The 15,085-nt window shown below is 38.8% G+C and overlaps 1 protein-coding gene across 1 annotated transcript; it reads left to right on the top strand.

The window, feature by feature from the left end:
• The first annotated feature begins 4,134 nt into the window (after positions 1-4,134).
• Positions 4,135-4,893, top strand: LOC122089774. The gene is made up of 3 exons (XM_042659464.1): positions 4,135-4,427; positions 4,534-4,723; positions 4,825-4,893. The coding sequence occupies exons 1-3, from the start codon at positions 4,135-4,137 to the stop codon at positions 4,891-4,893; spliced, it is 552 nt and encodes a 183-aa protein (XP_042515398.1).
• Positions 4,894-15,085: the final 10,192 nt, after the last annotated feature.

Here is a 15,085-nt window from a genome sequence, read left to right as displayed (position 1 = left end):
ATGTCACTGTATAGTGAATGTATAGTTGATATTTTAAACAGCCCACTGCCATTTACATATGTTTAACTACAGTAAACAAGTAACCATAGTAGAATGGTAAAATATCTAATTATTGCGATATAAATAAACTGGGGCTATATCTATCAATACAAGCGTATAAACCGGAGGTGAATATGCACAGCTGCTCTTAACTCATTCAAGGAAAAAGAACAGAGAGGGTCGGAGCTGGAAGACAATGGCACGACAACCGAGTCACCTCTTAGCCACCTCTAAAACATCTACGCCTCAAGCTCACAGAGTAGCCCCAATTTTCAAAATGAAAAAAACAATTATTATCTGACAACCAATTTGCAGATATTGCCAATTGTCAATCTTTAACTGGATAAAACAAAGAAGATCTTCTAATACCAGGTTCCGATACACAAACAATAGATACAACTCCAGAATCTTCTTCCCCTGGCATGTTGAAAATCACTCGTGATTATGTTGAAGAACTCTCTCTCCAAGAGAACTTTTGCCATACGGTTGAGCCCCACAAACTGGACGTTAATGTTAATGATGTTATCGCCACTTGTGGTGGAAAAGAAAAGAGAGCTCGTGATGACGTTGAAGATCTCTTCGATCAAAATATTATATCTAAAAGGGCTCTTTGGAAGCTGTTCCATTTTGATTCATTAAGCCCAACTCAAGGCCAGGCCCAAGCCCATATATTTCATATGCCAGGTGTCTCTGAACCCATATCCACCACAATCCAATCTTCCCATATTAGTCCTGAAACTCTTCAAGCTTATCAAGCCACGGTTACACCAAATTCAAATGGTTCTAGTGATTCTAAGAATGAGAAAACTGTGGAGGTTGCCGGCGAGCAACGCCGTGGGACAAGATGATAGGCCTATGCTGGAACTGTCGAGGACTTGGGCCAGCCTTGATAGTTCATGCCTTAAAAGAGTTAACTAACTCAAAAATGCCACGTTTTGTTGTTCTTGCTGAAACTAAATGTATAGGTGAGTATTTTGACAAAATAAGGAGGAAACTATGTTTCTATCATTATGTTTATGTTCCTCCTAAAGATAGGTCTGGTGGAATTGGATTATGGTGGCAAGACAATGTGGATTTTGTAGTTCTCTCTACCTCTAAAAATATTATTGATGTTCAACTATCTACTCCTGAATTAAAATATGGTTGGCGTTTAACTTGTGTTTATGCTTCAACATCTTCAAGTGAGAAAGAAAAATTCTAGAATGATTTGAGATGAATTTCAGATGAAACTAAGAATCAGCCTTGGTTTGTTGGGGTGATTTCAATGACATTCTAGCTATTCATGAGAAGCAAGGTGGTCGATCTAAAAACCATGCTAACATTTGCCACTTCAAGGAAGTGGTAGATGCTTGTAGGTGGATGGGCTTGGGTTATTCTGGTCCAAAATTCACATTGACAAATAGAAGGAATAGAGCAGATCTTGTCATTGAAAGACTGGATAGAGCTTTCATAAATTGTAATTGGAGAATATTATTTGACGAAGCTGCAATATTTAATCTACCTATGTGGAGATCAGATCATTTATCAATTCTACTTGACACTCACCCAAAAAGAACAAAAGGCAGAGGACCATTCCGATTTGAACAATTAGGATCAGAGACCTCACTTGTCAGGAATCTATTCAAAAAGCATGGAGTTTGGATATTCAGGGATCTGTAATGTTCAAGTTAAGCAAGAAAATTAGAGAATGTCAATTTATTCTGAAGCAATAGAACCGGACTCGATTCAATAATGTTCAAGATACAAAAAGGAAACTTCTTCAAGAACTTGAGGTGATTCAAAAGGGAAGAACATCATCAACCAATCATGCAAAAGAAGAAGAAATTAGGAAAAACTTGGATGAAATGATTCAAAGGGAGGAACTTCTATGGCATCAAAAATCTAGAATTAATTGGCTAACGATTGGAGATTGAAATACTGCCTTCTTCCATGCAACAACAATTCATAGAAGGAAAATTAATCGTATCTGGAGACTAAAGGTGGATAGTCAATGGACGGAAGAATCCAAAGAAATTGAAATGAAAATTATTAAGTATTTCAATGATTTATATCAAGCTGAATCGTCTCAAGATATGAATGATGTCCTAGATCTAATTCAGCCAAAAATAGATGATGCTACTAATGCAAGGCTATGTGAGATCCCATCATTTGAGGAGATCCAAAAAACAGTTTTCTCAATCAATCCAAACAAATCTCCAGGTCCAGATGGAACTTTAGGTATGTTTTACCGCAACTTTTGGAACATTATTGGAAATGACTTAATTAAGGTGGTTCAATCTTTTTTCAAATCTAGATTTCTCTTGAAACATTTAAATCAGACTTACATTACTTAATCTCAAAGGGAAAGTCTCCTGAAACCACTAGTGAGTATAGACCAATTGCCTTAACCAATGTGGCTTATATGGTGATATCCAAAATCCTCACTAATTGCTTGAAGCCTCTTCTAAATGACATTATAGACCAGACCCAAAGTGCTTTTAATAAGGGAAGATCAATCACTGATAATATCTTGATCGCCCATGAAATTTTTCATTTTCTTCGGTGAAAAAAGAAAGGAAAAAAGCTATTTACATCTCTTAAAGTAGATATGCGAAAAGCTTTTGATCGAGTGGATTGGTCTTTTCTCCAAGGTGTTTTGAAGAAGCTGGGTTTCTATGAGAGATGGGTCCATCTTATCATGCAATGTGTAACAACTGTGAGATATTCAATCTTGATAAATGGTGTCCCAAAAGGAAGTATTATTCCTTCTCGGGGAATTAGGCAAGGTGATCCTATTTCCCCTTTTCTTTTTCTCATTTGTGAGAATTCGCTTGCTCTTATGATATATGAGGCCATTGATGGAGCTATAGAAGGAATTCGAATGAAAAGGAATTGTCCAATGATTTCAAGGTTATTCTTTGTTGATGATAGTCTTCTCTTCATGAGAATTCAAGGAAATCAGCTCCATAATTGGAAGCATATAATTGAAAAATATTGCAAAGCTTCAGGGCAAGCAATCAATTTGTATAAATCTTGTTTCACCTTCAGTAGGAATACCCCACCTTTGGTGAAAGAGGAGATTATGCAAATCTTTCCTTATAGTGAAGCTAAAGGGAAGAATAAGTATTTGGGTTTTCCTAGTGATTTTGTCAAATCTAAATCTAATATTTTTGCAGATATTAAGGACAAGGTTCTCAGCAAGTTGAATGGATAGAAGGAAAAACTTCTATCACCTGCAGGTAAGGAAATTTTAATTAAATCAATAATTACAGCCATTCCCAGCTATGCCATGAGCGCCTTCAAGCTTCCAAAATCTATTATTCACCTAATTTCAAGTGCAACCTCAAAATTTTGGTGGGGCAAGAATGGAGTTAAGAAGACACATTGGATTAGTTGGCAAAAGCTTACTAAAAGCAAGGATGATGGTGGGCTTGGCTTCAATGACTTAGTGGCTCAAAACATGACATATTTAGCCAAGTTGGGATGGAGGTTGATTACAAATGAAAACTCCCTTTGGACCCAAGTTATAAAGAGTCTTTACTTTCCTAACTCAAATTTTTTCAAGCATCCATTGGTAATTATCCATTATGGGCATGGAGAGGCATAATATGTGGACATTCCCTTCTTTCTTGGGGAGTTTCTTGGTCAATTGGCAATGGTCTAAGTGTCAACATATGGGGAGATAAATGGGTTTTTGAACTTCCTAATGGGATAATTCAAAGTCCCAAGCCTCCTTTTTGCTCTTTGCAAAAGGTTGCTGACCTTATTGATGGTCAAAACTATACATGGAATTCTGATATTATCAATCAAATTTTTCTTCCTCATGAAGCCCATCATATTTTGCAAACTCCTCTTCCAATGCACGCCAGAGAGGATAAGTTGATTTGGGCCCCTAATAAGCATGGCTTCTTCACTATTAAATCAGCTTATCATCTCTTTAAATCTCATGATGACAAGTCGCTACAAGGTGCATCTACTAATGATAGTGGAAAGCCAAAGGAGTTTTGGAAAAGATTGTGGAGAATTAAAGCCCCCCCAAAACTTTGCAACTTTCTTTGGAGATGTTGCCATAATGTGATTGCATGTAAAAGCAACCTCAAGAAGCATCTACAGAATATGGAGGCTGATTGTCCAAGATGTCAACAAGAAGAAGAGACCACCATGCATCTTATTCTTCAATGTCCATTTGCAAAAGCTGTATGGTTTGCTTCCTCAGTTTCACTTCATTCTGATATTATGATCCATGAAAGCTTCGTTGATTGGCTTGAACAATGGTTTTTTAAGTCCAAACAAATGAATGATTTTGACAAAATTGATTCTATTGTGGCCTTTATTAGCTGGGAGTTATGGAAATCAAGGAACTCTTTCATCTTCAAAAACAACAAAGAATTTACTCAACAAGTGGTTGAGTAAAGAGCAGTTGTGCAAATCATCCAAACAATGCTCAACAAGTCCAACTAAATGGGAAAAACCACATCATGGTACTTTCAAACTTAACACTGATGCTGCTTTTAGTGCAAGGAAGCATCGAAGTTCTATCAATGCTGTCATTAGAGATGATGCTGGTAACTTTATTGCAGGTTCCATCTATTCTGATAATTCAACTAACATGTTACAGCTTGAGGCAAGAGCAATTAAAAATGGCATGCTTCTTGCTATTAAAACAGGAATTGATCGTCTTGTTATCGAATCGGACAGCGTAGAGGTGATTAAGGGGATCAAGGAGAGGAGCCCAACAATTGAAGTCATTCCTCTTACTGAAGATATATTACACTTAGCTTCCTCCTTTTCTTTTGTTTCTTTCAGACATATTTGTCATTCAACCAATACAGTAGCTCCTTCTATGGCCAACTTTGGGCTAAAAATCATTGTTGATTCATGTTTTCTTTCTTGCCCAAATTGGCTTGTGTAACGTTGTATATTCTGATCTCTTTTAGCGTTTTAATGCAATCATCTTACCAAAAAAAAGATTAAAATCGCCAATAAACATCCAAGGAATCCTTTGTGCCAAATTCCCGTCAATTGGTGGGAACATATGTAATATGTAGTCATAGTTTTAGAAACCGCCACATAATAAATAAATAAAAATTATATATTTTTAAGGAGAAGGATAGGCACGCCAAGAGGTAGTGGCCCAATCAATGGGGGATTGGGAGTCGGGCATGGGGATCATTTCCAAAGGAGAGAGAGAGAGAGAGAGAGAGAGAGAGAGAGAGAGAGAGAGAGAAAGAGAGTCCAGGTATCCCATGTGAGGATCCACCATATGTCCTTTTTTGCTTCCATATACACTCATCTTCACCCTATAAATGACAAAAAGTGAGAGAAATATTAAATCTCCACATGTACATCTAAGTGAACTTTGTATAGAAAGACCAATCTCCCAATCACGTTGCCCGACCCACATCAAACCAATTTTCTTAGCGTTCCTGTTGAAGCACTGCCTGCAACCCATCAACCCATATTTCTGGAACAACCCATGAGGATTCCTTCACACTCGCCTGCTCTGAAGAAAGATTGCACCAACTAAACTTTACTGACAAGCTTAAAAAAACATCTTAAATTCGGCATACTACAACCACATAATTAACATCTTGAGACCGACTTAAGATCACTTCCAAATATCTTCACGTCCTTTCCCAATATAAGAGGAATAATAGAAATGACAAAAATAGAGGAAGGTCCAAATGGAAGAACCAACCCACTTATAAACGCAACAGGTCCAGGCGAAGTACAGTGACCATGCATCCCAAGCATTCCTAGATTGTCCCCTGCCACATAGTGGCCTCTCAAATGCACTAGAGGTTCAGCTCTGGGGTTGCATGGCAGGGGCAAGGGTAGGGGAGAGGGAGGAAGGGGGTAGCCCAAGTAGGGGCATGGTTTCAAAAATCGTTGAATCGGATTAGGAATCGGCTGGTTCATCTTGGAATTAGCACTGACTGATCCTATCTTATCCTATATGCCCATAGTCAGTTGATTCATTCCAATTAATAACTGGTTTTGACCAATTTGAATCAGGAATTGTTGCTAGAGATATAAACAAATAATCAGAATTTGAATTTGAACCCGCATTCGTATTTGTTTAGGGGTATCTATATCTCGTCGAAAGGTATTCGGATCCAAATCTAAATTATTTGGAAAATAATTATCCGATTCGATTAGATAATGAATTTATAATTTTGAGAGTTCTTGAAGTTTAGACTGATTCTAGAGAATGAGGAAAAGAATTAAGACAACTTAGAAAGATAAATTAAGAGCAAATTGTATTCACTGGGGGAGGAAGGTTTAGGTTACATAAGGCTGAGAGTAAACGAATAGTCGAAAATCCAAATTTAATCTACATCTGTATTTATTTAGGGGTATCCGAATCTTATCAAAGAATACCGGATCTGATCACATCCGATCAAATTAAATCCGTATCCAATCCGTTGATTCAGATTGCGATTCAGTCTCTTAAGAGTTGAGAACATAACAGATTATAAATATATATATATATATATAAAGCGGGTCTAGCGAAAAACGAACTGTTTTATTTCTTGAGAAGAAGAGAGGTTCACTAGGAAAATAAGCTCTCTGGTGTATCTCAGAAATTCCAGACAAAGCTCTTCAATGGCGATCGTCTAGAATTATTTGAGATTCTTTACGACGGAGTTGGAATTATACGAGAAGTACTGTATATCTATAGGAAAGGATTCAAGTAATATATATATATATATATATATTTTTAACCAGAAACTTATCTGGTTCCCTGGCCGGACCCAAAAATGTTATTGATAGCAGTTAAATGAATAAAGGATTCAAGTAATGTACTTAATTAATCTCTGTTCCAATTGTAGAAGTTTGGTTATTAATCGCGAGGGAGGAAGATTTGGACTGGTACGCTGAGATTGATACTGTTGAAGAGTGAAGAGAAGAGGATATAGTAAGGTACACTTCAATATTTAGACTTTAATTTCAATTTTATTTTCCCTGAAAATGAGGGCCAGAAGTACACTGGGCATCTGATTACACATGTCAAGGAGACAAGGAGTGGAGAGTGGACAATCTATCCTACTTGATATTGACAGGGCCTTGCAACCTTGAGAATGGGTGACACAATCCATCTCTCTAGAGATCCAAGAAAAAGAAAAGTCGAAAAATTAAGTTGTGAGGTGCCGAATGTCTCTCAATATTTCAGAGAAAGTAAAAGGAAGTGGCACCGATGGGTTACTCTGAAGGATGACTAAGGTTGAGTACTATAAGGGGTAGCTCAATTGGCAAGGACCAACACCTCGGAATTGTGGTAGCTTAGTCATCTTTCTGAGTAAGTCAACCGTAGTCGTCCTTTCCTCGTAAGTTCAACTCTACTTTGGGCTTAACTAAGAATGTGGTGCTCTCTGTTTGCCATTGTTATGATATGAGAAATTCCCGTAGAAACCTTCTCCCTTTCAATTATTGCCAAAATGCACATGATTGTCAACGACATGAAATAAGGATTTTATATTGTCAGCCCTATCCATATTTTCTCATAATGTATCTTTTTTTTTTTTTCCTAACTATCTGAACTTTCGTCCCTGAAATTATCATATGGATCGGAATTAAGATAAGTCATTTTCTTTTTCCTTTCACAAGACTCATCTATTCAATATGAAAAATATAAAAAATTATTTTTTTCATAGAAAATAATGCTCCTTGATTACAGGGCCCTACGCTACATCAGTACCAGTGAGGGATGCAAGGGCATAAACAAGGGCTGTCTGTTGGGTTTCACAGGGGTGGGGGCATCAATTCGCCACCCTCTATGTCTAGATGAATGGGCCGTGTGATCAGGGAACGTTCATTCCCCGCCCCACCCCTTAACATTACCTTGGAGATACCTCATTTTTCACCCTGAAGATTGCACGACAATGATGATCAGATGCCATTGGATAGTGATTGGGTTCCATTTATGGTTTGGAGGCCTTGCATTACTCCCAAAAAATATTGATTGTTCAAACAAGCCTAAAGGTGTTGGAACCCCATGGTATGGCAGGGGGTAGGTAGCTATTTGGGGGAACATTATTAGCACAGCACCTTCAATTGAATTGTATTTAACTCATTAGAAGTGAGACAGTCATAGATGATTCGTCACGATTGCCTTGTTCTGGAGTGGCCCCACTAATAATTGGGGTGGTAGGATTTTCTTTTTCATTCATGGACTTGATTCTTTTGTAAGGTATTTTCTTCACTTGGTGAGTTATCCAAAAGCTTTGAGAAAGGTCTTATAACTTATTCTCTTATATGATCAACTGTCTATTTATGCTATGTCTTGCATTGTGTTCGGTAAAGTTTATTGAGCTAGCGAAGAAATTTCTTGTTGTGCCCAATGCCCAAATCTTGGACAATACCCCATTACTGGGATTATTCCATTACTAATTGACCTGTCGAGATGACAACAGCAGGGGAATGAAAAAAAAAAAGTAGAGTTAGGTTCTATTCGTTTGTGTAAGAATCTCTTTCCTTGATCGATTCATCTACTCATTCAACGTAGGATTTTTATCCAATTGTTTCTTTTGGGATTTTCCCAACCCTTCTAATAAAGACTTCCGACTTGGCCTGGGAAAGAGCTGTCAATAATAGAAAGGAAGGGATCCATGTAGTTGTTGCATCCTCCCATTAAGCAATAGGTTCAGCACCAACTACAAAAGAGAAAGCCACTTCAGATAACCATGCCTCTGTTGTCTTTTGGTTGTCTTTGTTGGCAACCTTGGTCACATAGTCATGATGATGTGGCTAATTTGGGTAACATGGCCGAAAGTAGTAACATGTTAGAGTTCGGTCTCTCCAATGAGATAACAGTGCTTCATGATGCGTATAGAGTGGATTGACACATCCATGATAGGTGGTGCGGGATTTCGGGTCAACTGGTAAATTTATCCTATTTACGCTTGAGAAAATTTTCAGCAATGAAAGTGATTTTCTAGAAGATGGTTTCTTCATGAAAAAGTTAGAGCACAATTTATCCTTTCCAATGCATTTGATTTCGTCCAGTTTCAACACTATATAAAAGAAGTTATGGCATTCACAGCCAAAACCTAGCTTATGTGGCAGTCGGGGGTAGTTTTGACATTAAAGATGATTTTCTGAAAGAAATGCTCTCCATGTAACCTTGTGAGAAAAATCAAATCATTCTAACGTACTTGGTTTCGTCGCATTTCGATTTCGTATGAGGAAGTTGCGACATCGAAAAGATTCAAGGGCAATATTATCTTTTTCTATGGCTGATTCTGACAATCGAGTCTCCTGAAAAGTTGTAGAGCATCAACTCATTGTTTCAATGAATTTCTTTTCATCTTGATCGGAGATCATGCGAATAAATTATGCACGTTTTTGTGAGATTGGTTTGAAAAATATGAACCGAAAATGCCAATTTGCTCTCAGTAAGTAAAGGTGATATTTAGAAATTTTAATTCTTTTTGTGCTAATATTAAGGGAGAAGGGGTCTGTTGTGATTTAAAGAAGTGTTGAGGCTTGGGTGTACGGCACATGCACATACACATGTGCAAGTGATTCTTCTTGCTTAGATTTGATATGATCTAGAGGATTGAAGCCAATCTAACGGCCTGATTTAATTTACCATTTTGGTGAGTGATACACAACCCAGCAGAAATTCCTGCTGATGCGACCAACCAGCTCATAACAACACACTGGGTGTTGACACAGGCACTGACCGCTTACGTCAACATGAGTCAGTGCAGATTCCTAATCTATGGTTGGATTTAATTTCTCGTTATAATGGTCTAGCAGCTGAGATCATAGGCGCCTACTGATGCTTGATCGATGGCTTGGATCACACTGTTGTTGCCCACGCCGCCAACATGGCCCACGCCATCCGAATGAAGATTCCATTCGTTGTGTTTCAGTTGTTCCAAATTGAAATGACCATAACTTCTTAACCATAGGTCAAATGAGTCCATTCAAGTTTCTCTCACAAATTTTGCCCTCTCTACCTATTGGAAGCCAAAAAAAAAAAAACTGAGATTGGGTTGAGGAAGGTTGCAGAATTCTTAGGTGAAGCTCCACCCTCCATTAATGGTTTTGGTATGAGCTTTAATGATTCATGGTTACTCCATTGAAGGGCCATAGAAGAGGTTGTTGAGCTTCATTGATGGGGTATTGATTCCAAACCAAGAAAGGAAGAAAGAGGAGAGAAGAGAGCAAGTGAGGGTTAGTTGGTGCTTTGAAGAGAAAGAAGAGGAGAGGAGAGAAGAGAAAAGAGGTAGTTGAGCCCCATTAATGGAACCTTGATTCCAAGACAAGGAGAGAAGAGGAAAGGATAGAAAAGGGAGGTTGAGGTTTGTGTCTTGTGTGAGTAGAAGAAGACAAAGAGTAAGCTTTACATGCTCCATTGAAAACAAAGGCAAGGAGAAAAGAAAGGGGAAGAAAAGAAAAGAGAGTGATTGGGAAAGCCACTACAGATAAGGGGGTTCCAGTCCATTGAAATTCTCGGTTGCAGCTATTCTTGGAAGTTTTAGTGAACCTAAGGTGTCACGCCCCGTTCACATAGAATCAGACTAGTGATCGAGTTCCCTTGGGATAACCCAAAATCACCAGGATCATCTAATACAGTAACCACAACATAGCAAGCCACAAGTAATCAATGAAATATAATAATATAATACAATGGAAGTCTTGTCATAAATGATTACATGTAATTTCTCATAAACTTTTGACACCCAAATTGTTATACATAAAGTATTTACATTCGAACCCATAGGCATGATATTTACACAAGACGTAGCAATTTAAATATCGAAAGCATAAAAAGGGAAATATACCAAAAGAATCAAAAGAGTACAATAAATAGGATCTATCACTTTTGTCCTGTAACACAACCCTCACACGGGTAGCCTTCACCGTGTTCAAATTCTTTGGTACCCACCAATCCCCCACTGGGGTTTCGTCAATGGGATCCAACACGGGTTCCTCTATATAGTATCCTGTAAAATCATCTAAACATGTGTGTACACGAGGGGTGAGCTCATTAGCTCAGTAAATGGAAAGAAAGACGCACACAAGTAAATGCATTTCAAATGATACTATATGCATGAGATTCATTTTAATCATAGTCCACCTAAACAAATCATTCTAGGTAATAGGTAACGTGCTACTCACAACTACAGTGCGCGTATGCCCCGGGTTCGAGATGCGTTCTCCATCCCGTAATACGCCTATAGGGTTGTCGAAGAAGACCCACCATGAGCATTCAAAAAAATAAATCGTGGCCGAACCATAGCAGAAATGTAAATCGTGGCCGAACCACAGCATAAAAGTAAATCATTGCCGAACCATAGTAGAAATTAAAAGCAATACAATTGGCCCTCTAAATATATCACTATGGTTTCCAATTGTCCTAATGATCAGCTAGCGTACTTCTAACCACCACGATGGTCCACGACCGACGCTTCCCCCAGTGATAACCTAACACGAAAATCCCTATTGGGAAGGGTTGTAGCACAAGGGAATATGAAATCCTAATCACATACTCCTACATAAGATAGGATAACTGTATAGTACTTTCGTGTCCCATTCCACAGTGTACCAATGCATTTATTTCCAAGCCGACTACGACATCTAATCTAAATATCTCACATATGATCGACAAACCATCATCATCATCATCATCATCATCCATCATATGATAAATCCATGCTCAAGATTTCAAGCAAGTAATCATGCATATAGAATTTAAGATGCAACATGTTCAGTTCTAAATGGATCATTCATTCATCAATCACATGCATAGGAATAGCAATCGAAATGTCAATATAGTCTATGAATGCAAAGGATGCCAAAAACACTCCAAAAATTGAGACTCAAAGTCCTCTCCTCACTTATCTATTCTTGTGGAAGAATCAACACTCGCGGTACAGGTAAGATCTGGAGTGAGAAGATGAGTTTCTCAAAACCTATCACAGATAAAAGGTTTAGAAATGCATCCAAATTGGCTCTATAACCGACGTAGGATATAAACATGACTCGTATAATAACGTGAAGAAGGTTGCTAGCGAGTTTGAGTTCAATCAGAGATTATTTGAGCTACAGGTGGGTAGGCGAACCCACATATGTAGTCTGCCTAGGTTGGTGGGTCATACAGGCGGGTCAGGAACCCGTTAGTCTTACCTGCTGGTAGAACCAAAGGCACAGGAATGACTGGTAGGTCACATCGATGGGTCAGGCACCTACCGGTCTTACCCACCGGTAGAACCCGAGAGGGTAGGTACAACTGGTGGGTCATACCGATAGGTCAGGCACCCATCGGTCTTACCCATTGGTTCTCTCGGATTTTACTATTTTCTTTCTTTCTTCCATTCCAACTCTTGAAACCTCAATAGGGTGATTCCCACATCATTTTCCACACATTCTAAGTTTCATCTACTTGATTGTACCATGGATCTAAGACAACAAAAAGATTTGGGGGAAGAAATCATATTTTTACTTGGAAAAACCCTAAATCTTGGAATCCTCTTCCCAAACTCAAATGCCACTTCAATAATCACCAAATCTTTGTTTCCCTGCTCAAATGCTTCAAGAAAATCACACAATGGCTTCATTATCCTCTAGATGCAAACATATACAAAGAGGGTTTCATCAAATCTCAAGGTTCATAGTGTTACTTACCTCAAAATGAAGATCTCAAGTCATTGGATACTATTCCGGCAACAGAAAGGCAAGGTGCGGCTCCAGAATCCAAGAGGTGAGCCTCTTTCCCCTTCCTTATCTCCTTCCTTTATTCTCCCTCTTCTTTACTCCCTTCACCAACTTTGCTAAAATCATAAATGGGAGAGAGAAAAGGGAGATTTAAGTGCTATTTATACTTTGGTTCATAAATATCTTGTAGGGCTTATTTGGTTTTGCCCATTCACGGACCAAAACACATTAATCTATGTTTTTAGGAAATGTAATCAACATCACTTGGCATACAAGACCTCATTACGATGAGGAGGTCGAAACACTTGTGCTTATCCAAGTTGGGTATGCTAGGGTCCACAATACCCCAAGAGGTGGGTCACACTAGTGGGTCTCGCACCTACCAGTGACACCCACCAGTTGGCCAAGCAAGCCAACTATGCTGTGTTTTGAAGGAAAATGGTGTCATAACATATACTTCACTCTCACCACATATTGTGGATCAAGTTACTATCATTCAAATACGATAACGTACCTTTCTTACTCATATATGGCTTTGTGAGATGTACAAGGGCACGGCTTGGGTGTGCAGATCATCTTGGGTACAGGCTCAATCTCATCCAGCACCCCGCATTCGACATCACCCTTGCCTTCATATACCACAAGGCATCGGCATCAATCCGTTCCAGCTCAGACTCTGCAAGACCAAACAGAACCAACCGATAAATAAACCGGGTTTAAAGAGCAGGGCTCTACATCTACCCCCCTCTTTAAAAATCTCGTCCTTGAAATTGAAGTTACCTAGTAGTCTGAAAAGATGAGGATATTTAGCTTGGATATCAGCTTCTTTCTCCCAGGATGCTTCCTCAAGTGAATGATTGGCCCATTGCACATTTACAAAAGCAATGGATCGGTTACAAAGAGTCTTTATCTTCCGGTCCAAGATTTTAACTGGCTGCTCCTCATAAGTCATATCAGCCTCTAAGTACTCTGGTTCCATGGTTAGCATGTGTGATGGATCATGTTCATACTATTTTAGCATTGAAACATGGAATACATTGTGCACGTTATTAAAAGATGGCGAAAGGGCCAGCAAATATGCCACTGAGCCAACCTGTTTCAAGATCTCAAACAGTCCAATATATCTCGGACTCAATTTTTCCTTCCTGTGGAACCTGTGTAAGCCCTTGGTAGGAGAGATTTTCAAAAACACTTTCTCCCCTACTTGGAATTCAATATCTTTTTTACGGTTGTCCGTAGAGCTCTTTTGACGGGATTGGGCAGCCTTGATTTTCTCGCGAATAACATCTACTTTATCGTAAGTCATCTGTATCATCTCTAGCCCAAGCATTCGTCGTTCTCCTACATCATCCCAATATAAGGGAGTTCTACACCTTCTGACATACAATGCCTCATAGGGAGCCATTTCGATCGTGGCTTGATAGCTATTATTATACGCAAACTATATAAGAGGTTTATTTTCTTCCTAGCTACCCATCATTTCCATCACACATGCTCTGAGCATATCCTCTAATATCTGTATAGTCCGTTCAGATTGCCCATCAGTCTGTGGATGGAAGGCAGTGCTTAGGTTTACCTGTGTTCCCCTAAGCAGACTATGTTTTTCATGTAAAGTTTTGCCAGTTTGTCCATGGAGTAGGTAGTCTTGATTGGAATGAAATGGGCATTCTTAGTGAGTCTGTCAAATATCACCCAAATTGCATCCATTCCCTTGGGTGATTGAGGTAACCCAGTGACAAAGTCCATTGTAATCATATCCCATTTTCACTCCAATACTAAGAGTGCCTAAAGAGTGCCATGTGGTCGATGTCACTCTGCCTTGACTTTCTGACACATAAGGCACTGTGCAACATATAGGGCTACTGTAATTTTCATCCCTGGCCACCAATAACTTTTCTTAAGATCTTTGTACATTTTGGTGCTTCCTGGGTGAAATGTGTACTCAGAACTATGTGCTTCCTTAATTATCTTGTCTTGAATCCCTATGTCTTTGGGTACACACAATCTGCCCTGAAATAATAGTGCTCCATCATTGGCTATTATGAAATCAGGATCATCCATCCTTTGCTCTTGGATTTTTACTCTGATTTTCTGCAAATCAAGATCCATGGGTTGTTTCATGATTATTTTATACCTAATGGATGGTTGTACTTATAGGGCCACCAGAGATATGGCTAACTGCTTAACATCCTCAGGCTGTTGATCAAGCTCTAAGGTGGACCCTTCATTTTAAATTATTTCATCCATCAACATGACTTCTTGCTTAAGTTGTGGGTTGGTGGCCAAATAAGCAAGTGATACAGTTTAAGCTTTTTCAGCTCAACAAATTAGCCACCACATTAGCCTTACCTAGATGGTACTGTATGTCACAGTCATAATCTTTCATGAGTTCTAACCATCT

The sequence above is a fragment of the Macadamia integrifolia genome, chromosome 9 (assembly GCF_013358625.1).
Source record: "Macadamia integrifolia cultivar HAES 741 chromosome 9, SCU_Mint_v3, whole genome shotgun sequence".
Taxonomy (NCBI): domain Eukaryota; kingdom Viridiplantae; phylum Streptophyta; class Magnoliopsida; order Proteales; family Proteaceae; genus Macadamia; species Macadamia integrifolia.
The sequence above is the reverse complement of the archived record's forward strand: the minus strand, read 5'-3'. Positions and strand labels throughout refer to the sequence as shown.

Excerpts from the sequence above, each read along its gene's own strand:
- LOC122089774 (XM_042659464.1), top strand. The coding sequence starts at position 4,135 with ATGGAGGCTGATTGTCCAAGATGTCAACAAGAAGAAGAGACCACCATG. Across the intron at positions 4,428-4,533 it reads TTTACTCAACAAGTGGTTGA|TGCAAGGAAGCATCGAAGTT; the intron begins GTAAAGAGCAGT and ends TGCTGCTTTTAG. Across the intron at positions 4,724-4,824 it reads TCGAATCGGACAGCGTAGAG|ACATATTTGTCATTCAACCA; the intron begins GTGATTAAGGGG and ends TGTTTCTTTCAG.